Source organism: Chrysemys picta, chromosome 1 (genome assembly GCF_011386835.1).
Source record: "Chrysemys picta bellii isolate R12L10 chromosome 1, ASM1138683v2, whole genome shotgun sequence".
Lineage (NCBI taxonomy): Eukaryota > Metazoa > Chordata > Testudines > Emydidae > Chrysemys > Chrysemys picta.
The window spans coordinates 353,386,138-353,410,413 of record NC_088791.1 but is presented as its reverse complement, the minus strand read 5'-3'; the positions used below and the strand labels follow the sequence as shown (position 1 = coordinate 353,410,413).

At 56.5% G+C, this 24,276-nt stretch overlaps 3 protein-coding genes across 3 annotated transcripts; all 3 read left to right on the top strand.

Moving 5' to 3' along the window:
- Positions 1 to 1,013: 1,013 nt before the first annotated feature.
- On the top strand, positions 1,014 to 3,110 carry LOC101953694 (hemoglobin subunit beta). Its single transcript, XM_005290010.4, has 3 exons — positions 1,014 to 1,173; positions 1,300 to 1,522; positions 2,862 to 3,110. Exons 1-3 carry the CDS (start codon positions 1,082 to 1,084, stop codon positions 2,988 to 2,990), a joined length of 444 nt encoding a protein of 147 aa, XP_005290067.1. The 5' UTR covers positions 1,014 to 1,081; the 3' UTR covers positions 2,991 to 3,110.
- Positions 3,111 to 8,445: 5,335 nt separating this feature from the next.
- On the top strand, positions 8,446 to 15,635 carry LOC101953401 (hemoglobin subunit beta). The gene is made up of 3 exons (XM_005290009.4): positions 8,446 to 13,416; positions 13,534 to 13,756; positions 15,397 to 15,635. Exons 1-3 carry the CDS (start codon positions 13,325 to 13,327, stop codon positions 15,523 to 15,525), a joined length of 444 nt encoding a protein of 147 aa, XP_005290066.1. The 5' UTR covers positions 8,446 to 13,324; the 3' UTR covers positions 15,526 to 15,635.
- Positions 15,636 to 19,354: 3,719 nt separating this feature from the next.
- LOC101953117 (hemoglobin subunit epsilon-like) lies at positions 19,355 to 21,299 on the top strand. Its single transcript, XM_005290008.4, has 3 exons — positions 19,355 to 19,513; positions 19,631 to 19,853; positions 21,064 to 21,299. Exons 1-3 carry the CDS (start codon positions 19,422 to 19,424, stop codon positions 21,190 to 21,192), a joined length of 444 nt encoding a protein of 147 aa, XP_005290065.1. The 5' UTR covers positions 19,355 to 19,421; the 3' UTR covers positions 21,193 to 21,299.
- The last annotated feature ends 2,977 nt before the right edge of the window (positions 21,300 to 24,276 follow it).

Here is a 24,276-nt window from a genome sequence, read left to right as displayed (position 1 = left end):
ACCACAAACACCCAGGGAGCCACCTGAAATTTTCACTATCCCCTTGTTTAGGCCCTAAAATTACGTGGAACCACTCAATATCATGGGCCTGACCCTCTCCTCCCCTGGGCCGTCATTTGCACCTGTGTCCCGTGGGTGCAAAACGTGATCACACTGATCTGTCTGGATTTCGTGCCCCATTCTCACTACACACGGTGTAAGGGAATGGAGAGCCCAGCCCTGTATTGGAAACTGTCAATGGGCCAGATCCTCCGCTGGTGTGAATGGGTGCTTGGCTATCGACCTTGCCGGCACCGATTGACCCCACAGGGGAGCCGACACCGGGCCTCTATCTCCGCCAGGGGTCAGGGCCAGCCACATGTGTGTGACATGCTTAGTATGGCACACAATCAACCCCGTGAAACCTGCACCACGGGCGAGCGCATCCCTTAGCCAACCCCCTGCCAGCAACGTCCCATGTACAATACCCGCCCACAGACCCTCCACAGGGTCACAGCTGCCCCCTTGGGATTCACCCTAATGCACCTAGGGTCAGATCCTTCGCCGGGGTAACTCTGTAGTACTCAGTGCAGCTCTGCCAATGTGCAGGATCTGGGCCATTTTGAGTGGCACTGCAGAGACATGTGGGGTTTGGGTCGCCCCTCTGGGCAGGGGCGACTTCGCCCCCAATTTACAGGTCCTGTCCGGTCCTAAAGAGAAGACAAGGGTTATGGGTGCAAGGGCCAAAGTCCTTTGTGAGAGCACAGTCTGCTGGGGTCAATATCCCCCTTGGGACAGGGCTCAAGGGTGGGGGTGGGGGTGGGGGTGGGCATGTGTGCTGAAAGTAGGAGAGTCCCATAGGTTGAATTTAGCATGTCCGTTGGGACCCCGACTCAGCAGATCCCCCCCTGCACAGACTGACTCAGGCATAGAGTGGCCTCTCTCCAGCCAGCGCAGACCCCACCCCAGGGCTGACCAATGGCCATGTCCATAGAGAGGGGGAGGAGCTGAGGCTGGGGGATAAAAGCCCTGCTGGGGGTCTGCAGCTCATATACGGGTTCCTCCCTCAGCTGCATCTGCAAACAACCCCTCGCTTGTCACCATGGTGCACTGGACAGCCGAAGAGAAGCAGCTCATTACCAACCTGTGGGGCAAGGTCAACGTGGCTGAATGTGGCAGTGAAGCCCTGGCCAGGTAGGCCGATCTCCACGGCATCTGACCCGCTGTCTCCTCCCTCCCCTGGGCTGGCCAAGCCGCTGCTTTTGCTGGGAGGCTGCAGTAACCCTGTGTGTGACTCTGCTCCTGTCTCCCTCTCTCTAGGCTGCTGATCGTCTACCCCTGGACCCAGAGGTTCTTCTCTTCCTTTGGGAACCTCTCCAGCCCCACCGCCATCATCGGCAACCCCAAGGTCCGTGCCCACGGCAAGAAGGTGCTGACCTCCTTTGGGGAAGCCGTGAAGAACCTGGACAACATCAAGGCCACCTACGCCAAGCTGAGTGAGCTGCATTGTGACAAGCTGCACGTGGATCCCGAGAACTTCAGGGTGAGTCGGGCTGCTGGGTCCCCCTCTTCGATCCCCCAGGACAGGACAGGGCAGGGTTGAGTGGTGGGTCTCCCTTTGGGGCACGGAGGAGGCCACCGGTGAGCAAGGTCCCAAAGGGGCACTGGGCCATGGGTGAGAGCGAGAAAGTGACACTGTATAATCCAGTACAAGGTGCCAGGCCTGCGGGGCAGGCTCAGGGGAGATTCTGAAGATGGCAGGATCCAGTAATGCAGGTGGAAATCTGCCGAGGCCACCTGGGCCCAGGATCCAGTGACAGGAGGGATGCAGAGAGGGGGTGGCATGCTCTGAAGGGGGGAGGGGGCGTGATATGGGTTTGGTCCAAGAGAAGTGAGCAGGGGGGTAGGGGGAGGGATCGGTGGGGAGAAGGACACGCTCAGGCGGATCAGCCCCTTTGGTGGGTGCCAAGTGGGATGTCCAGGGAGTGAAAGTGCTGCTCCCCCATGATTATCCCAGCCCCATAGTGCTGTGTGCACAACCCCCCCGTCCCGCCCCTTTGGGCAAAGGGCTGATGGGAGGGAGGCAGGAAGGTACTAAGGGCCTGCGGGAGGAAACCACGGGGCAGGCCAAGAGCGAAGGGCAGGTGCCAGTGGAAGCTAGAGAGGGGGGATCACCAGGGTGGCGTTAGAAAGGTGGAGAGACGCCAGCGACAGACGGATACAGCGAAAAGGGCAGGGGGTGGAGGGGTCAGGGGAACAACGGGGGCCAGGGGGAGGTGGTGGGAGCAAGGGGAAGGATGGCAAGGGGTGGGGGCCAGAAGAGGGGAAGGGTTTGTGGGAGAGGAAAGGGGTCAGAGCCAGGGAAGAGGAAGGAGAGAACTGATCAGAGTGACATTCCCCTGCTGCAGGGGACCACCCCGTAGGTCCCACTTAAGCCCGATTGTGAGGACTTAAGTAGCATATAGGCCTTGTGCTGGCCTGGCCCTGCACTCGGGGGGATGGGGGGTGGGGAGAGAGAGTCACCCCACAGGAATAGAGGAGAAGACACGAGGAGTTAAGGTCAGAAAGACACAGAAAGGAGAGAGCAGGAGCTGAGGGAGGCAAAGAGAGCAGAACACACAGATGAAACAGAGACCGTCGCGGGGTCCTGGGCTGGGGAGAAAGTTTTCTGGCAGTGCCATGCAGATAAAATCTCAGAGCCCCAAACTCCATCATCCATTCATCAATCCACCACCCTCTCTCTCTAGCCCCCACCATGTATCTCCCTATCTCTCTCCCTGACCACCATGGTCGCTGAGCAGCAGCCCTGAGTAGCTAGAGAGACGTGGAGGGGTTCAGAGCCCCACTGACCAGGGCGGGATTTTCCTCTTTCTCCCCTTCAGCTCCTGGGTGACATCCTCGTCATCGTCCTGGCCGCCCACTTCGGGAGGGAGTTCACCCCTGCCTGCCAGGCCGCCTGGCAGAAGCTGGTCCGCGTGGTGGCCCACGCGCTCTCGTACAAGTACCACTGAGCCCTCGGCAGGGACCCACCCGGCGAAGAGACCCTACTCTGTTCCAGGCGCCCCCGTGTGCGTGGAAATGCCCTTTGGGTACCAATGGCTGTAACAGTCAAATAAAACCCGTCCACTGCAGTTGCTCATGGTCCGTGTGTCTGTGTGCATGGGGCGGGATCCTGGGGGGTGGGGGCAGCGTGGAGAGGGGGGCTGGGAGATTTTATAAATGGGAAAGGGTTTAGCTCAGTTGCTGGTTTGTCTTTCTTGTTCTCTAAAGAGTGCTGCTTCTGGGATTTCCTGACATTCTAGCTATGATGTTGTTACACTGGAAACCTCCAAACTGGCTGTAAAATGGAGTTGTCGCTCTCTGGACAGCTCTATTCACCTGTAACTTCTTAAAAAATGGACGTTTCTGGATTTAACCAGTCGACCCTCATGTACCGTTCCCAGTCCCTCGCCCTTTGTCTGTTTCTTTGCCTCTTTGGATTCCAAGCCAGCAAACACATCCACACACAATTAGCTCTGGGCATCTGGTCTTGGAGGCTGTGGATGTGTGAGTCCCCTGGTTCGTTCCCTCCGTCCATGGGCCATGAGGAAACCAGGATGGTTTGCATTTCCCTCAACAGCTGATAGCACTTGCAGCTCTGCACTAAGACAATGACTATAATCAATTCTCATGCTTCAGGGTTTCAGTCTGTCACCTGCAGAGGTCAGGAAGAAATCACCTCCCCTTCCTCCATGCACAGTTGGCCAGATACATTTTGGGGGGAAATGCCCCTCTCTGAAGCATCAGAGACCAGCCATAGCTGGACGGGGTGGACCGGTGATCTGAGGTGGCCTGGAAAATCCTTTCTAGATGCTTGGCTGGTGGGTCTGGCTCACCTGCTCAGGGGCCAACTGATGCCAGATTTGGGGTCAGGAAGGAATTTTCACCTAGGTCATTGTGGCAGGGACCTTGGGGGAGGGATTTTTGCCAGGGCCTGGGGAGCAGGGTCACCTGCTGGGATCATCTGGGTATAGCTCACCCAATCAATTTGCTGCCATTATAGGAGGCCTCGGGAATTGGGGGGTTCCTTGGTCCATCCTGTTCTCGGTTTGGGGCACACGACAGTAAGGACTGAAATGCTTTAGTCTAGCCCAAGTCACTGGGCTCAGTACGGGGTAATGGTGCAATTCTCTGTGTGCAGGGTGATCTACTGGTCCCGTCTGGCCGTAAGCCCTGTGACACTATGAAACCACCTCCTGGTGAGAGCGGGTGCCAGGCATGTGCGTCACGTTACACAGCTGTGTCTGCATCCGCAGGCTCAGACCTTCAGGGCTCTGCCCTGCGCTGAGGTGCCACAGCACGGGGTGGGCTGTCTCCGTGGGACGGCCGCTTCTTTTACGGCTGCACGGTGTCCTGCACCTTTCAGGTGCTAAACGTAACGACTAGTCCCCAGATGAATACGGACGCCATTCCCTTCAACGGGGAACTGCCGGCCAGATGATCCCAATGGGCCCCGTTGTGTCCGTGGGACTCCGGGGTGGTGTGCGACTGAGATGATCCCTGGAATATCTCAGGCAGTCCAGGGAGTCCAGTCCACCAATTGGTCTCTGAGCGGCTGTGTGCCCCAGAGTGGCTGTAGCAACTCCTGACTCTAGCCTCTTTCTGCACTGGAGGTGGCAGCGGGCCTGGCTGTCCCACATGGGGCCTGCCCTGGGTGGGGGTGGGGATTTTACAGCCCCTGAATACGACTGGAGGGACATACGGGGGCTGCAGCAAACGGGACAGTCCCACCCTCTGACTCACGGAGCTGGAAGGCCAACAGCCAAAGGACTTTGGTTTGGGCAGTTTATGACAAATGCTCCCCTCCCCCACTTCCCACTGACCAGGCTGAGGGCCAGACCCAGCACGGACACGCCAGACTCACAAGTCAGGCTCTCCAAAGTTACTGGATTGGCTTCGAAATCACGAGATTTTAAAAATCTCTTTTGGATTCTTTCCCTTTGCTTTCTGGGTATTGAGCCGGGGGCTTGGCGGTTTCCAGGTTTTCTCTGCAACAGGGCCAGGCTGGGAACTTCTCATTTTCTTTTTAAATAAAAATTGACATTTTCACCCCCCCCCCCCCCCCCCCAAAATGACTCCGGGAGCTGGGGCTTGAAGAAAAACACCAAAAATCAACAAACTGGGCAATAAAATGGAGAGACTTGGCAACCCCAGTTCAGCGCCCTGCTTCATACCCCGCAGCTGGCCCGCGTTTTGAGGGATGCCCAATTCCCCTACGTGCCACACAAGTCTGGCACGCGCCTCCGTTTCCCTGCTCTTACCAATCCCTTCCAGCTTTACCCGCAAAGCAGAGCTCAGGGAACACAGGGCGCTCCCAGTCAGAGTGGTTGTTGGCACAGAGCGGAAGGCTGCACTCGTGGGGAAGGTGCTGGCCTGGCCTTAGCTCGAACCCAGACCTTGGGCAGCTCACTTCATCTCGCTGGGCCTTAGGGCTCTGTGTGCAAAGTGGTGCGTCTTTTCTCCCCCTCCGGGTCCTGCCTAGCTAGAGGGCAAGCTCCTTGGAGCAGGGGTTGTCGGCCCGGCCTGGTCTGTGTCAGTTAGACGAGCAAAAGGCTCATGCTCCCACCGACAGAGCCAGGCCGGCCAAAGTCCCAGTGTAGACACATTTAGGCCAGTGAAGGAGCGCTTTCCCCGGGATAGCTTGTTTTGTTTGGGGAAGTGGCATAAGCGATGCTGGCTAAGATAGTCTTTGGCCGGCATAAGCTGCGTCTCTATTAGGGGGGCTTGCCGATACAGCCGGACCAGCAGAGCTCTACTGGCAAAGGCTTTCTAGTGCAGACAAGGCCTTGCTCTGCATCTGGACAGGGGCTGGCTCAGCCCTGCTCTTATCTGCCGGCCCTAGTAGCCAATGTAACGCATGTAATTAACATGCTCCTCGTTAGCGGGGTTGGCAGCAGCACTGCTGAGAAGGATCTGGGAGTCCGGGTGGATCACCGGAGTCAGCAATGTGACGCTGCTGCAAACAAAAGCAAATGCAATGTTAGGTTGCACTAACAGAGGCATAACATGCCAGTCACGGGAGGTGACAGGAGCGCTCTATTCCGTGCTGGCCAGGCCTCAGCTGGAGTACGGTGTCCAGTTTGGGTCACCCATGTCTAGGAAGGATGTAGAGAAACTGGAAAGGATCCAGAGATGTGAGACAAAGAGGATCCGAGGGATGGAATACAAGCCACACAAGCAAAGGCTGAAGGAACCGGGTATGTTTAGCTTGGAAAAGAGGAGATGGAGGGGGCGGGGGGCGACATGCCAGCAGCCTTCAGATCCTTGATAGGCTGCCATAAAAAAGATGGAGAAAAGTTGTTCTCTCTTGCCACTGAGGGCAGGACAAGAGGTGATGGGTCAAACTGCAGCACAGCAGATTTAGAGGAAATCTCAGGAAAAAACGTCCTAACTGTAAGAACAGGGGGACAATGGACCAGACGCCTCGGGAGGTTGTGGAAGCTCCTTCCCTGAAGGGTTTCCAAAGGTGGCAGGAACCATCTGTCTGGGATGGGCCAGACGCCACCAATCCTGCCTCATGGCGGGGGTTAGACTAGCTAACCCTGGCGGCCCCGTCTCGCCCTGTGGCTCTATGAGTCTATGATCCCATTGGAGCCGTGGCAGGCCCCCTACAGGACATCTGCCAGCCTCCTGCCCACGCCCCTCCCTGACACCAATACATCTATGGGGGCATTCCCCACCTCCATCCATGGCACACCCTCCTCCCACGCCCCTCCCTGACACCAGTACATCTATGGGGGCATTCCCCACCTCCATCCATGGCACACCCTCCTCCCACGCCCCTCCCTGACACCAATACATCTATGGGGGCATTCCCCACCTCCATCCATGGCACACCCTGCTCCCACGCCCCTCCCTGACACCAGTACATCTATGGGGGCATTCCCTACCTCCATCCATGGCACACCCTGCTCCCACGCCCCTCCCTGACACCAATACATCTATGGGGGCATTCCCCACCTCCATCCATGGCACACCCTGCTCCCACGCCCCGCCAGGTGAAGGGCTCTGACCCAGCAGGCACCGACGGGAACAACGGTTACACAATATGAATCCTGTGCTTTCCTCTCCCCAGGGGGCTGGGGGCATAGGGTCTCTACACTGCTGGCATTGCGTGGTGTGGCCAGCACGCCGGGGAGCCTGAGCCCAAGAACTGTAGAAACGTAGGGCTGGAAGGGAGCTCCAGACGCCATCTAGTCCAGTCCCCTGTGCTAAGGCAGGGCCAGGTAATACTAGACCAGCCCTGAGACGTGTTTGTCCAGCCTGGTCTTACAAACCTCCAGTCATGGGGATCCTACGACCTCCCTAGTAACTGTTCCAGAGCTTCACTGCCTGGGAGTTCGAAAGTTTTTCCTAATATCAGATCTAAAACTCCCTGCTGCAGTTTAAGCCCATTGCTTCTTGTCCTGCCTTCGGCGGCCACAGAGATTGGTGCTGTTTATAACAAGCTTTTCCATCGCTGAGAACTGGTATCATGTCCCCCCTCGGCCCTCTCTTCTCTAGGCTAAACAGGGCCGGTTCTTTCAACCTTTCTGCACGGGTCAGGTTTGCTAAACCTCCGCTCAGTTTTGTTGCTCTCCTCCAGACTCTCTCCAACTGTCCCCATCTTTCCTACAGCGCGGGGCCCACAGCAGGACACAGTACACAGCGGAGGCCTCCCAATTATCTGCCTTGGCCTACAGGCAACGCTCTTGTTAATCCACCCCAGAATGAGATTTGCCTTTTTCGCAACAGCATCACACTGTTGACTCGTGTTTAATTTGTGATCCACTGTAGCCCAGATCCTTTTCAGCCGTACGACCACCTAGCCAGTCATCACCCAGTTTGTAGTTGTGCCTTTGATTTTCCCTTCCTAAGTATAGTCATAAGTATCCCTGCCTGTCACGCGGGGCACCGGGGTTTGATTCCGTGATGGGGAGCCGCATGGAACCCTCACATCTCCTGGGGGTGCTGTTCTGTCCCATCTAGTGGCACCGAGACTCCTGAGCGATTAGTGAGTCTGGTCTACAGCCTCAGCTAAGCACCATGTGGCATTTGGCTCCCGAGGTCTCAGGTTTGATCTTGATGACTGGGGTCTGTGGGTGTTACGTTTGCACTTGTCTCTATTGAATTTCATCTTGCTGATTTCAGACCAATTCTCCAATTTGTGAAGATCAGTTTGAATTCTAATCATAGAATCATAGGACTGGAAGGGACCTCCAGAGGTCATCTAGTCCAGTCCCCTGCACTCATGGCAGGGCTAGGTATTATCTAGACCATCCCTGACAGGGGTTTGTCCAACCTGCTCTTAAAAATCTCCAATGATGGAGATTCCACCACCTCCTTAGGCAGTTTATTCCTGTGTTTAACCACCCTGACAGTTAGGAAGTTTTTCCTAATGTCCAACCTAAACTGCCCTTGCTGCAATTTAAACCCATTGCTACTTGCCCTATCCTCAGAGGTTAATCCTGACCTCCAAAGTGCTAGCAGCCCCTCCCAGCTTGCCAACGTCCACAAACTTTATACGCATGCTCTCCACTCCATTAGCCAAGTCATTAATGAAATGTAGAACAGCACCGGACCCAGGACTGACCCCGGCAGGACCCCACTAGATACGCCCTCCCAGCTGGATAATGAATCATTGACAACGACATTGAGTACAGTCTTCCAACTGGTTGTGCACCCACCGTCTAGTAATGTCATGTGACCGCACTGCCCTAGTTGGCGTAGGAGAAAGTCATGTAGGAGTGTGTCAAAAGCCTCACCACAATGGAGATCTCTCGTGTCTACTGCTTCCCCCCAGCCACGAGGCCAGTTACTAAGGGGCCAGTTGAAATACCCCGCCCATTCCCTCCAGCAGATGCGGGGGTGGGAGGGGTGATGTTAATTGCCACAGTGCGCAGCCCCGGGGTTCGGAAGGACAGTTGGTGCCCTGCCCGAGGATATCCGCACACACCCTTCCCCACAAAGGGCTACAGAAGAAGGTTAAGCCATAGGTGTGTTTTGGGTTTCAAACTACATCTAGCTCCAGTTCCTGACTCCAGCACAGGGCTAGTTTGGGCCCAAGACTGTAGTGCAGGCTCTCCCGAGTTCCAATTCCGGCTCTGACACACTCTCCCTCTGTGGACTTGGGCAACTCCCGCCCCCGTTCTGTGCCTCAGTTTCCCCAATAGTACAGTGGGGTGAAGGATCCTGACCTGCCTTACAGGCAAGGGAGGGTTAATAAATGTGGCTTGGAGGAGGCCTGTTGTGCCGCTGCCTTACATGACTAACTTACCATGCCATTCGCCACAGAGGCTGACACAAACACCCAGCCCCTGCTCCTCACCTCCCCTGCCGGCTCCCCAGACAGTCCCAGGTTCCCGTTCTCAGGCCCTGAGGACAGAGCATTATTGGCCACAACTGTGCGACGTTTTGCCAGACGAGACAAAGAAAGGAAGGTCTTGCAGCTAACGCACCGGCCCGGGGCTCCGGAGAGAGGCCTCAAGTTCTGCTGCAGAATCCTGGGCAAGTCACTCAGTTGCCCCAAGCCTGGATTTCCACCAGTTCAATGGGCACCATGACACCACTCAGCTGCCTCCTTCCCCGGAGAAGCAGCCGTTTCTCTGCTCTCTGCTCATGGCTCCCCACGTAGGCTGCTGATCATCTACCCTTAGGCCCAGAGGTTTTTGACTTCCTTCGGGAACCACTCCAGCCCTCCTGCCAGCCGTGCGAACCCCCCGGCACCACGGTGCTCAGTTCCTGTAACTATGCCAGTGTGGGGTGAACAGCGCACCCACAAGAGACAGCTCAGGGGAACTTCCAAAGACACGCTGCCGGTGCCACCCGTGAAAGGGGTCGGGGGCAGTGCCAGGGGATGCAGGGGGAATCTGTGGGGAGACGGGTGCAGACAGGCTGACTGGAAGAACCTGCAGCGCGGTGGAGCTGGCAGACGGAGTTGCACGAGTGGGAGAACTCACGAGTGGAGGAGGAAAGGCGGCCGGAGGGGAAGGGAAAGGCGGAGAGCGAGGGCCAGGAGGTGGTTAACTGCCAGGGCAGTGAAAGAGGAGAGGGAAGTAAAGTGAAAGCCAGCGCGGGCGAAGGAAGAAGTGGGGAGGGACTGAAGCAGCCGGCGCTGGAGAGAGAAGGACAGCAGAGGCCCCGAAGGAGAAGCGAGGGGGATCCGAGGCAGAGAGCTAAGGGGAACTGAGGAAATTCAGGATCCCGGCGAGTGCCCCACAGGAAGGGTGATGGCAGACCACGGGGCTGTGACAAAACCGCTGGCGGCATCTCACCGAATACTTGGATAACTAGAGGCTAATTCTTGTGCTGGCTCCGGGGGGGCGGGGGGGGGTTACCACCTCCCGAACAAGCCTAGAAGGTGCCTGAGCCCTTGTGTGACATTTGCCTTTCCCAGCCTGGGAGGGAGGGTGAAGTCAAGGGGCTAGAGAGGGATTTAAAAAAGGGGGGGGGGGTATTTTCTTCCTTCTCCCCTCCAGCTCCCGGCTGACTCCTCATGGTCGCCTCCTGTGTGCCAGGTAGCCTGGCAAAAGCTGGTCCGTGTGGTGACCTACAAGTGCCACTAAACTGTCCGCAGGGACCCACGCGAGGACGACAGCCTGTTACCTTCCAGGCACAGCTCCCCGCAGGGAAATACCGATGGCCCAACAGCCAAATACAAACCATCCACTGCAGTCTTCCTGTTGTCCCTAGTCTGTGTGTGCTTGGGAGCTAGGGCCCGGGGAAGGGTAGGGACAAGGGTGCTTAGACATTTCATAACCAGGAAATGGGTTAGCTCATGGCTTGGTTTCTAAGGGCTGGTGGAAATGCGGCACTCTGAAAGGCATATATCCAGCGCAGCATTACCAAGGACTAGTCAGGCCTGTCACAACTGAACACACGCAGAAATACACCAGCACACACACAGAAATACACACACACCGAAATACACTCTCTCTCACAAATACACACACAGAAATACACACACACAGAGAAATACACACACAGAGAAATACACACACAGACATGCAGAGAAATACACACACACACACAGGGAGATACACACACACACACAGAAATACTCTCTCTCCCCCCCTCTCTCTCTCACACACACACACACACAAACAGAAATACACACAGTCTCTCACATACACACACAGAAATACACACACACACAGAAAAATACATACACACAGAGAGACACATAGAAATATACACACAGAAATACTCTCTCTCACACACACAGACACACTGAAATACACACACACACACAGAGAGAATACACTCTCTCTCTCTCTCACACACACACACACAGAGAAATACCCACACACACACAGAAATACACTCTCTCTCTCACATACACACACAGAAATACACACATAGAAATACACATTCTCTCTCTCATACACACTGAAATACAAACACACAGAGAAATACACTCTCTCTCTCTCTCTCTCTCTCTCACACACACACACACACACAGAGATACACACAGAAAGAGAAATACACACACACAGAAATACACTCTCTCTGTCTCTCTCTCACACACACACAGAGAAATACACTCTCTCTCTCTCTCTCACACACACACACACAGAAATACTCGCTCTCTCTCTCACACACACATACACACACACACACACAGAAATACTCTCTCTCTCTCTCTCTCTCTCTCACACACACATACACACACACACACACACACACACAGAACTATACACACACACACTGAGATGTTTTAATCAGACAGCGTATAACGCCACACAGGTGTCATGGTGCAAGACTGCAGCTGCTGCTTCCGCAAGTGCGGTGGGGCTGCTCACGTGTGTAAAGTTACTCACACGCACAAGTGTCCGTGGGAGCAGGCCCTGAGACTGGGATGGGAGCACTTCTTCTTTCATGTGTGCCCCAGCGTGATCAGCTGAAGAAAGACATCACTGAATGTTCAATGTATTACCCACGAAAGCACCCGGGGGACGCTCACTGCACCCACCCATGATGGACGCCCCCTCCCCCTCGCCCCTGCAGATCACCTGCCCGCTAACGTAGCAAAGAGACAGGCGACGGGGCGATCACCAGTCCCCAGCCCCCCTCTCAACGCTCGCTAGGCCCTGGCAAGGGGGGCAGTACCCCTGTATTGGGCATGCTCTTTTCCGCTCCAACGCAGACACACGGGTGAAAAGACAGCCCCAAAGCAGGCCCTGAAAGTAGCTGCACGCGTTTAAAGAAGTGAATGACAAGGAATCCTGTGCTGCCAGGGCCCCACAGCCCAGCCTCTCTTTCGGAGCCGGCCCCAAAGAGCTGGGCAGCCACGGGAGAGATTCCCATTGACTCCTGCTGGCTCTGAATCGGCTCACAGCCGCTGTGTCTCGGGTGACCCAAGGCCCGGCCCTGGGGCTGGATGGAGGTGGAAGCAGATATAGCCCACAGCTGGGCGCCTCGTCCAACACAAACACGTCCGCCCTGTGCCCCACCCCGGCCATGGCTCAGGACAGCACCCAAGAGCATTGTCCTGCTCTACAAAGCTCTTTACCAGCGTGGCCGGGACTACCCAGAGCCGGGATCTCGCTGCGTGGCCCCTAGACGGCTCCATTCCAGAGGTCAGACCCGAGTTCCAGTGACCAGGTCTGCCACTGGCTGTGCAGAGGCGGGGTTGTTTTCAGCTCTGCTACAGACTTTCTGGCTCGCCTTGGCCATGTCCCTTCCCCTCTCTGTGCGACAGAAGTGATGATCCTTCCTGTCCCCCGCCCTTCATTTGTATTTAGAGTGCAGGGCCTGGTCTGCTCTGCTTAGCTCTATCCTCAGTTCTCCGACGGAGGGGCTCGCTCATACCCTGCCTGGCAGGACGGGGCCCTGGGGCTGGGCAATAAATCATAACTCATCTGACTGGCGACGATACTAATATGAGACTGAGGTGTGCCCAGAGCCAACCGGGTTCAAATCAAGGGGGAAAGCAAACATTTTCATCCAGCCTTTCCCCGGGACTCATTCCTTTGAGGGAGTGAGCAGGGCCGGCGTGGTCCTTAGGTCTCGGCCTAGACCTCTGCACCACCCTTTGGCAGCTGGGTCTGGGAGCTGCCTGGCCGAAGGCAGGAGAAGAGAAGGAGGGGGGCCAGAGCTCTGCCGCTGCGTTAGCCCTGGGCACGTTGCCCCGCAGACCACACCCCGACTCACAGTGCCTCCTCCTCCAGGCTGCCCTGGCAGCGTTGGCCCCGGGCCCAGCCAATGGCCGTGTGGGCTAAGATGAGGAGGAGCCGTGGTTAGGGTATAAAAGTCCCCAAAGGGGACTCCAGCTCAGCTACGGGTTCCTCACGCAGCTTACGCGCCGAGCAGAACCACTCTCTTCACCATGGTGCACTGGACAGCCGACGAAAAGCAGCTCATTACCAGCCTGTGGGGCAAGGTCAATGTGGAGGAATGCGGCAGCGAAGCCCTGGCCAGGTAGGCCGAGCCCCTCGGCATCTGCCCCACTGTCTCCCAGGCTGGCCAAGCCGCTACTTCTGCAGGGAGTCTGCGCTAACCCTGTGCGTGTCTCTGCTCCTGTCTCCCTCTCTCTAGGCTGCTGATCGTCTACCCCTGGACCCAGAGGTTCTTCTCTACCTTCGGGAACCTCTCCAATGCCGAAGCCATCCTCCACAACCCCCACGTCCATGCCCATGGCAAGAAGGTGCTGACCTCCTTTGGGGAAGCCGTGAAGAACCTGGACCACATCAAGCAAACCTTTGCCACTCTGAGCAAGCTGCACTGCGAGAAGTTGCATGTGGATCCTGAGAACTTCAAGGTGAGTCCGGCTCTGGGCTGACCCCTCTTCCCAGCCCCCTGCCCATCCCCGGAGCAGGGCCAGCGGGAGCAACCGTGGCCATCCTTGGTTCTGGGTCAGTCACTTGCAGGCAAGCTCCCAGGAGAGCAGGGCCAAAGGTGGCCTCCCGGGCAATGGTGTCAGCAGCTCCATACCATCCACGGAAGTGATACTAGGCATGGATGATCAGGGTCTTCACCAAGGAGGGTTCAAGGGGAAACTCTGAAACGTCTCAGGTTCAGGGACCCCGTGACAAATCCGCAGATGCCACCTGCGGGAGGGGACTAAACATGAGAGGGATTCAGATTGGGAGGGGAAAGTTCTGAGTGGGGAAAGCGCAGAGAGGTGGGCAGCAGGCGAGGGGACGCACCCGTGGAAGGGGAAATCTCTGTAGTCAGGGCTTGCACAGCCTGTCTGGATCCTTGCTGGGTGACGTATCCGTGGTGGGTGAGGACTGCTATGCCATCATGCTACCAGGGCTCTGTGCAGCTCCCTGCTTAGCGCTTCTCCTATGGGCAGGAGGTTCACACGCGTTGGGGGAGTGGCAGCAAAAGCCTCAAGGGACGGGGTGAGGAAACCACGAGGCGGGAAGGAGAGAGACGAGGGGGGCATGGAACAACAGTATGGGAGGGGGAAGAAGTCAAAGTGCGTTAAAGGGTTCGGGGTGCAGGCAGGCGACTGGAGGAAGAGGAGGCGTGGAGGCAGGAGAGGAAGGGAAAGGCAGAGAGGGATGGCGAGGAGGTGGGTAAAGTGAGGGCAGCAGGGAGGAAGGGGAAGGAAAAGTGAAAGCAGCAGTGGGAGCAGGAAGAGGTCTGAGCCAGGGGACGTCAGGAGAGAGACCATCAGTCTGGAGGAGACAAAAGAACAGTGTAGGAATCAGAGACAGGAGAGACACAGGAGGAAAGAAGAGTGGGATTTGGGGAAGAGACAACCCCAGACATGCCGGTGAGTGTCAGGAGCTTTCTGGGGTGAGGCGCATTTTCAGGCAACCTTTGGTCTCTGGTAGCACAAATCCCCACCTCCCTGAATCCTGATATTGCAGTAACTGGGGGCTGCTGTTTGGATTTGTGCTCTGGGGTAGGGGTGGGAGGTGAGCCTCCAGGCTCGGCAGGCGTCCCGAGGCTGAGAACCTCACGGAGCATTTTGGAAGGCACCAAGTGCCCAGTTTCGTGTCATTCTGCAGAGACACGCAGGCTCCTCTGAGCAAGGAAGGGCAGTGAGAAATTCCACTGGCCGAAACACCCGAGTGCCAGAGTCCCCCCGGGGTTTGTAACACCGGTGAAAGAGGATGGTCACACTGGGGTGGGGCCGGTGTGATGCAACAGAGGCTCAGGCCAACAGTCCATATACTCTATATAGGGCCCCTAGGAGTGCCCTTGAGCTACAAAACCAGGTTGCTGGTTAATGTTCTTTAATGGGCTCTCCTGGGGAGGGAGGCAAGTGAGTTTCTATTGCAGGGTTGAAGGGAGCAGAGTCTCCAGCTAGTTTTATAAACCCCCAGAATAGTTCGAGGGCTCCATAAAGCCAAGATCCCCTGCACCAGCCCTGAGCTTTGAATAGAGAGAGGTGGGAGATCAGAGCGGTGCTGACCCGGGGGGTATTTTCTTCTTTCTCCTCTCCAGCTCCTGGGCAATGTCCTCATCATTGTCCTGGCCTCTCACTTTACGAAGGAGTTCACTCCTGCCTGCCAGGCCGCCTGGCAAAAGCTGGTCAGCGCGGTGGCCCATGCTCTGGCCCTTGGATACCACTGAATCATCTGGAGGGACCCACCAGCGGGAGGTCTCCAGCTACCTCTGCACGGATGGGAATCCCCTCCTGGGAGTGACAGGCTGTAACAACCAAATAAAAACCTTCTGCTGAAGTCTCCCCGAGTCCCTGTGTCTGTGTGCGCGTGGGGAGGGTGGAGGAGGGCTCGGGGTGGCGAGACCCGGGGGGTGCTTGTAGGTTTCATAGAGCGACAATGGGTCAGCACCTTCGCTGGTTTGTCGTTCTTCACTTCTAAGGGTGAATGTCCTGCGCTCTGAAAACTAGCCTCACAAATCACCAGGCCAGGGGACCTCCAGGCCTGCCACAAGTGAGCACACCAAGGGAGAGTGTCACACACACACACATGCCCCGCTATGGAGCACCTTGAAGGAGAAGTTGTGTAAGGTGCTCCAAGCAGAAAGCCCGCAGTGAGTGGAACCCCCTGGGGTATTTCAGTGCACGATTTATTTATTATCGGGGGTAGCCGTGTTAGTCTGTATCCACAAAAACAACAAGGAGGCCAGTGGCACCTTATGCCCAAATAAATCTGCTAGTCTTTAAGGTGCCACCAGACCCCTTGCTATTTATTTATTGTCTTTCTAGCGGTAAGAGCAAATAAGAACCACCCCCCCACCCCCCTGCAAGGGAAGGTTTTTATCAGCTCAGGCTCTCTGCTGGCACGCTGCCTCGGAGCAGTTTGCTGACTCACACCGGCTCCGTCCAGGCCTGGGTGGGGGCAGTTTTTAGATAAATGGTTTAAAGGGAGCTATCAAGACCTGGCCAGACTTGGTTCAGTGCATCCCTTGCCAACACCCTTCTTGCGTGGCCTCCTGGGGCCCGATCCTGCCAGCCGTTATGTGTATGAGTAACTTGATGCTGAAGAGTAGCTGCCATCCGGTTCAAGGAGCACCCCTCCCCTGCCCCTTTCTGGGTGAAGTTATTCAGCTGTATAAGCATTCACAGCACGGGACCTGTAGGGTGTAAATAAATGCAAAGTAATGCACATTGGAAAACATAATCCCCACTGTACATATACAATGATGGGGTCTAAATTAGCTGTTACCACTCAAGAAAGAGATCTTGGAGTCATTGTCGATAGTTCGCTGAAATCTTCCCCTCAATGTGTAACAACAGTCCAAAAAATGAACAGAATTTTAGAAGCATTAGGGAAGGGATAGATAATGAGACACAACATATCATATTGTCTCTGTATAAATAGTGCGTGCAGATGTGGTCGCCCCATTTCAAAAAAGATGTATTAGAATTGGAAAAGGTTCAGAAAAGAGCAAAAAAAATGATTAGGGGTATGGAACGGCTTCCATATGAGGAGAGATTAATAAGACTGGGACTGTTCAGCTTGGAAAAAAGACGACTAAGGCCTTGGCTACACTTACTGGCAAGTTCGACGGCTGGAAATCGAACTTCTGGGTTCGACTTATCGCGTCTAGTCTGGACGCGATAAGTCGAACCCGGAAGTGCTCGCCGTCGACTGCGGTACTCCAGCTCGCCGAGAGGAGTACCGCGGAGTCGACGGGGGAGCCTGCCTGCCGAGTGTGGACCAAGGTAAGTTTGAACTAATTCGAAATAAGGTACTTCGAACTTCAGCTACGTTATTCACGTAGCTGAAGTTGCGTACCTTAGTTCGAATTAGGGGGGGTAGTGTAGACCAAGCCTAAGGGGGAATACGCTAGAGGTCTATAAAATCATGTCTGGTGTGGAGAAAGTCAATAAGGAAGTGTTATTTACTCCTTCTCATAATACAAGAACCAGGGGTCACAATGAAATTAATAGGCAGCAGGTTTAAAACAAACATGAGGAAGTATTTCTTCACACAATGCACAGTCAACCTGTGGAACTCTTTGCCAGAGGATGTTGTGATGGCCAAGACCATGACAGGGTTCAAAAAAGAACTAGAGAAGTTCATGGAGGATAGGACCATCAGTGGCCATTAGCCAGGATGGGCAGGGATAGTGTCCCTAGCCTCTGTTTGCCAGAAGCTGGGTATGGGTGACAGTGGATGGATCGCTTGCTGATTCCCTGTTCGGTTCATTCCCTCTGGGGCACCTGGCATTGGCCACTGTCAGAAGACAGGACACTGGGCTAGATGGCCCTTTGGTCAGACCCAGTATGGCCGTTCTTATGTTCTTATGTAACCTGGCCTGGGAGCAGGACAGCACTTTCCTTCCTGGCTGCACAGGGCCTGCTGCTTTCACGTGAATAACCACGAGAGTAACAGAGACATTCTTTACTGTCAAGGAGAACTGGAAAGAACAGAGGAAAGTGGCATCCCATAGCAGCAACATGCAATGGATACTCCCTCCTCCCCCCTCACAGCCCCGCCAGCCTCCTTCCCACTACCAAAGGCAAGAGACACTTATGCCTGCCCCCACGCCAAACACAGGGAATAGATTAAGAAGTGTTTGCCACCCACCAGCCCCCTAGGGCAGTGAAGGTTATTGAGTTCCCCGACTTCCCCAGTTGGGTGCAGTCAGTACCTCCAGCCATCATGCCGAGAACCGCAGTGGACACATTGACATGAACAGGCGATATTCGCAAAGGCAAATGGAGACTGTGCCTCTGTCTCCCCAGAAGCCAGGTATCTCCGGCTGGGATTGCAGGTCCAGAGCCCCCTCTGGAGCCTGACCCACAGCCTGTGAAAACCCGTGGGGAGACTCCTGTGGATGTCGGTCAGCTTCGGCTCAGGCCCACAGTCCCTCTGTCCGAAGGACAGGTGTAGCCCAGGCACGTCAGCCGGATCCTCACGCAGCCTGGTGGTCTGCCATGGTCTGCAGACGCCAGCCATTGTCCGGCTCCAGAGGCCTCCCCCAGTGGGGATGTGGCTATGGGAGAGCTGGTCTCCCACTCCATCACCCCACGATGGCTCCGCTGCACAGGACAGAGCCCGGCCCCAGCGAGCAGGCGCTGGGAACAGAGTGGCCGTGGCTGGGGGACTCCTTGTGAGAAGAGACCAGGTGAACCCCAGGGTGGCTGAGTTTGGGTCAAGGGCTACGACGTCCCTTTCCGAGACAGCCCTTTCCCGAATCGATGAACTGCAGGAAAAAAGGCTCCCCAGAGTCACGCTCTAGTGCCCGTGGGACCCCAGCTTGTGCGGTGGACTGGCGAGAGGGTTAGTGTCAGAGGCACTTTGCTGAGGGGAGAGCTGGGCTGAGGGACAGGCCCCGGTAGATGGCGGCAGGGGTAGTTGATGGGCCGCCACGTGGCCGAAGCGGTGAGCTGGCCCTATGGCCTGTTGGTTGGTCGTTTTAAACAGCGGGCAGAGCGTGGTGAGGGGGGAGCTTTCTATCCACTCTGAGTGGGGCTGGGGGAAAGGGGGAAATTCCCCTCTGCACAGAGCAGCAGTGCTAGACCTAGGCGCCTGCTTGTGCCCCTTTCTGAGGGCGTAGAGAGCCTGTGTAGTAAAGCGTAAACCATTATCACAGGAGAGCTGGTTTTGCTGCTCACTTCGGGGTTCTTTCGAAACAGGCTGCATCTGAGGAGCTCTGCACCCTGCCCCAAACGCAGGCCCAGCGCAAGACTCTGGCACCAGCCAGCCCCGGTGTGAAGGGCTAAGTGGGCCGGGATTGGTACCTCTCCCTCGGGCCAGCTCCCTGCCTGGGGTCCCAGACCCCCTTCGAGAGCAGTGGGCTGCTGGTATAGAGAGCGGGGACTAGCGCTGAGCCCTGCCCTCATCTCGCCTGGGGCCCCCTCCTCGGAGATCACACCCTGCCCAGGCCGTCCCCTCCCCAGCCAGCGCAGACCCCACCCCAGGGCTGACCAATGGCCGTGTCTACAGAGAGGGGGAGGAGCTGAGGCTGGGGGATAAAGGCCCTGCTGGGGGTCTGCCGCTCATATACGGGTTCCTCCCTCAGCTGCATCTGCAAACAACCCCTCGCTCGTCACCATGGTGCACTGGACAGCCGAAGAGAAGCAGCTCATTACCAGCCTGTGGGGCAAGGTCAATGCGGAGGAATGCGGCGGCGAAGCCCTGGCCAGGTAGGCCGAGCCCCACGGCATCTGCCCCACTGTCTCCCAGGCTGGCCAAGCCGCTGCTTCTGCAAGGAGGCTGCAGTAACCCTGTGCGTGTCTCTGCTCCTGTCTCCCTCTCTCTAGGCTGCTGATCGTCTACCCCTGGACCCAGAGGTTCTTCTCTTCCTTCGGGAACCTCTCCAGCCCCACCGCCATTACGGGCAACCCCAAGGTCCGTGCCCACGGCAAGAAGGTGCTGACCTCCTTTGGGGAAGCCGTGAAGAACCTGGACAACATCAAGGCCACCTACGCCAAGCTGAGCGAGCTGCATTGCAACAAGTTGCACGTGGATCCCGAGAACTTCAGGGTGAGTCGGGCTCTGCGCTGACCCCTCTGCCCAGCCCCCTAGGGACACGGGGCCGGCCTTAGGGGGGAGCTCCGGGAAGCACTTAGATGCAGTGAGTAAATAATATGGCAGAGAGCTGCCAGCCTGCCATGAACGGCGTCTCCCCCGAAGAGGGGGAGTTTGCAGCGTCCCATGGCCAGTACCCATGCAGTGAAGGGGTGGGGTATTTGGGGAGGGCAGAGGGTTAGGGGGAGCAGCAGTGGGGTGGGACTCTGTGGGAGAGGGCAGAGGGGATCCTTGGAGGAAGGCAGGGATTGCCACAGCGTGATGGGCTCTGCTCCAACCCCACGTCCCCCCAGCCTGTGATCCAGAGCAGATCTCTGCTTGGTCCCAGGTGCAGCCCGCTAGCAGCGGGAGCCAGGTGCAATATGGCCACTTCTGCTTCTGTTTCATGTTAACTTGGTTCCAACGTTGCCAGGTTTCCATCAAAAAAAACCCCACCCAAAGCAGATTGTTTGTTTGTTGAAAACGGACAGTTTTCAGTTTGGGCCTTTGAAAATCTTGGAAAAACAAAACAAAACAAAACTATTTCCCGCCAGCCCAGGATTTTTCCCCCTCCAGAAATGTCTGGCTTGTCTGCTGAAAAAAACATGTGGGTGGTATTTTTTTGGACCGGCGCCAGGCAGTGGCACCAGAACGGGTCCCCATAACTGCGCTGCAGACAGGGGGCCAGTCGGGTCGGCCGGGGAAGCCGGGTGGGTGCAGAGAACCAGGGGAGAAAGGCAGGTGTGGGGCGGTGGGTAGAAGGTGAACTAGGGCCGGTGGGGCTGGGGGATGCAAGGAAGCAAGGGGTGGAACGAGGCACATGAAGAGACCACACGGCTTTGGAGGGGACCCCCCTGGGGCTCACGTGGGACTTAGACACAGTGACCAGCCCTTGTTGGGGCCCTCTCCATGACTGGGGGGAGGGGGATCAGGGACAGGAAAAGGACTCCTGAAAACAATGCCCACAGTCTATATGCCCTAGAGAGGGACCCCGGCTGGGCCAGAAAGTGTCTGACGGGCTCTTGTACCCCTAAGCCATGGCCCGGGCTACCCTTGGTGTGTTTGAAAAGAGACAAGAGACGAGCAGAAACGACCCAGGAGAAAAGGGTTGGGTGGGGGGGTAGGGAACCCTGGCACACAGATGTGCGGAGGTTCAAGGGGGTATTTTCTTCCTTCTCCCCTGCAGCTCCTGGGTGACATCCTCGTCATCGTCCTGGCTTCCCACTTCGGGAGGGAGTTCACCCCTGCCTGCCAGGCCGCCTGGCAGAAGCTGGCCGGCGTGGTGGCCCACGCGCTGGCCCACGAGTACCACTGAGCCCTCGGCAGGGACCCGCGGGACGGAGAGAACTTGCTTCGTTCCAGGCCCCTCTGCACCCTGGAGGCCGGCAGGCTGCAACAGTCAAATAAAAGCCTTGCACTGCAGCCCTCACCGTGTGTCTGCGTCTCTGGGTGCACTGGGGCGGGGGGACACACACGGGAGGTCTGGGGGCACCTGCTGTTGCCCTGCTGTTGCTGTAGCCAGAATTCGCTGCCCCCTGAAAATAATCCTCGAGGCCCCGCGGCACTGGGGGAGCGCAAAACGAGCCCCACTGACCCCTTCCCTCCATGCCAAAACACGGCAGCTCCTTAGGACAGGCCGGCAAAGGACCTGGCTGATGCTACAAATCAACAGGACTGACACCAAAACAACCCCAGTTCCCCCTCGCCCTGGGGTTCATCAGCAGATCACTAGGGGCGCCGGTTACTTTACAGCGGAATTGCAAGGAAAGCCAGCAGTACAAAGGGATGCACTCTCAAAACCCAGCCAAAAGGCTCTCAGCTGCTCCCCCACCCCTTGAACCAACTCACCCCAGTACCTGGCTGATGGGTGCCCTGCACCCCTTTGAATCCAGACCCAGGGGCAGCGGGCACCCTCCTCCCCACCTCACCCTTCCCTCTCTCCAGGTCCATTTGCTCCCCAGCCGTCCTGAGGGGCAGTCACCTCCGCCACTACCCTCTTACAGGCTAACCCCCTACAAATCGTGTAGGGCCAAGGACATCCTCCAGCCCAGGGATGTCTGCACAGGAGGAGAGAGCTGCTGTGAACGACACTGGTCCCCCTGATTCTTAGCCCGCTCGCCGCTGGCTGCTGCCTGGCTCCCGGGCTCTGCTCCCAGGGCAGGCGTGCTGTGTCGAGCAGGGCCGGGCTGAGTATGCTAACCCGCTCCTCTCCTGCTCACAGGGGGGCGTGGGGCTCCAGCCCCTGAGGTAGACTGGAGGACATTTGCAGCTGCTCTCCCCCAGCTACCCTTTGCTCTAGCCCCTCAGGCATGGCAGAGGGGCTGGGGGAGTCCCAGGCTATCCCACACCACCAGGACCTGGCTGGAAGCAGAGGGGCTCTCCCCTTGAGAGCAGAAGAGGGGGAAAAAGCCCTCAGTGCAGCCTTCTTTCCTAACTTTCTGTTCGCTTTTTTGACTGCCGCTGCACACTGAGTGGATGTTTTCAGAGACCTGTCCTCAATGACTCCAAGATCTCTTTCTCGAGTGGTAACAGCTAATTTAGACCCATCATTTTGTGTGTATAGTTGGGATTATGTTTTCCAATGTGCTTTACTTTGCATTTCATCTGCCATTTTGTCGCCCAGTTTTGTGAGATCCCTTTGTAACTCTTCGTGCTCTGCTTTGGATTTAAGTATCCCGAGAAATTTTGTATCATCTGCAATTTTTTTCCCTTTCTGTTTACCCCTTTTTCCAGATCATTTGTTGACTAAGACTGGTCCCAGTACAGACCCCTGAGGGACACCACTATTTACCTCTCTCCACCGTGAAAACTGACCATTTATTCCTACCTTTGTCTCCTATCTTTTAACCAGTTACTGATGCACAAAATTACCTTCCTTCTTATCCTATGACTGCTTACTTTGCTTAAGAGCCTTTAGTGAGGGACCCGAACAAAGGCTTTCTGAAAGTCTAAGTACGCTATATCCACTGGATCCCCCTTGCCCTGGTGATTGTTGACCCCCTCAAAGAATTCTAATAGATTGGTGAGGCGTGATTTCCCTTTACAAAAGGAGGAGGAAGAGGGCAAGAATGGCAGGAAGCTGACTGAGTGGGAGGCAGGCACAGAGGCGTGGGGAGTAGTGGGGGGAGCTGGGACTTTCTGGGGGGGACCCTGGGGGACCTGGGGTAGGAGATCTGAGGGAGTCTGGGGCCTGTACTGAGCCCACCCCACATTCTGTCTTTGCCACCTCCCCCCCTACTGCCGTTCCTCATGGCTGCTCCTTCCTGGCCCAGGCCGAGCAGGGACGCAGTGAGTGGAGAGGCTGCTGGTTCAGCAGCCCCCGCGTGACTCCCAACCGGATATAGGGCAGGAGCAGGGCTATGCCTGCTGCCCAGTGAGAGGGCAGAAGTCCCCGCTGGGCTGGGGGGTGGCGTGGTGGGGTTGCCTGATGACAGTGACCCACAAGACCCCAGAGTCTCAGAGCCCTATGACTTCAGAGGATGAGGGATCCGCCCACAGTCACGGCTGCTGGCTGAGGGGCTGGCTACATCCAGGGAGCACCCACCGAGCCGCTGGTTGGTTTCCTTGACGTCCATCTGGGCCTGTGTCGACAGGGTAGGCAGGGCCAGCTCCTCGGCGGTGTACATTGTCCAGATCCTCAGTGGGCACTAACGTGACAATTGACCCCGCCCAAGAATTCAGCCCAGTGCTCAGCAGCGTCCTGGGGGGAGCAAAGCAAAGCTAAGAGGCCATTTCTGTAAACGGATCACCCAGCGGCCTCCCCCCGGTCTGCGTCCCCCAAGCACGCCACCCTGAGAGCCTTTGTCACCCCCTTCTGCCCTGCTCCCCCTTCGGGCAAGACCAGGGGAAAGGCAAACCGGCTCCCTCCTCTCGAGGGAGGCTGAGTGGGGACAGGGAGGGACAAGGAAGGAATTTTCACCTAGGTCATTTTGGCAGGGACCTTGGGGGAAGGACCTTTGCCAGGGCTTGGGGAGCGGGGTCACTTGCTGGGATCATCTGGGTATATCTCACCCAATCAATTCGCTGCCCTTATAGGGGGCCATGGCATTGGGGGGTTCCTTGGTCCATCCTGTTCTCGGTTTGGGGCACACGACAATAGGGACTGAAATGCTTTAGTCTAGCCCAGGTCATTGTGCCTGGAAGTGCTGTCTCTCTCAGCTCTTATAATCAATACCCACAAGCCAATGTCATTCCCTGGACCTTACAGCTGGTTTGCCCTTCGCAACATCACCCCAGCGGAGATTCCCATGTGACTTCGTGACTAGGGCTGGGAATTTGAGCAGGCTTTATAAACACTGACTGTCTGCCCTGCACGTAGGAACGCGCAGGCAGGTACGAGGTGATTTATTGCTTTGACTCTTCTCTTTGGCACTTGGGGACAATTTAGACAAGCTTCTAG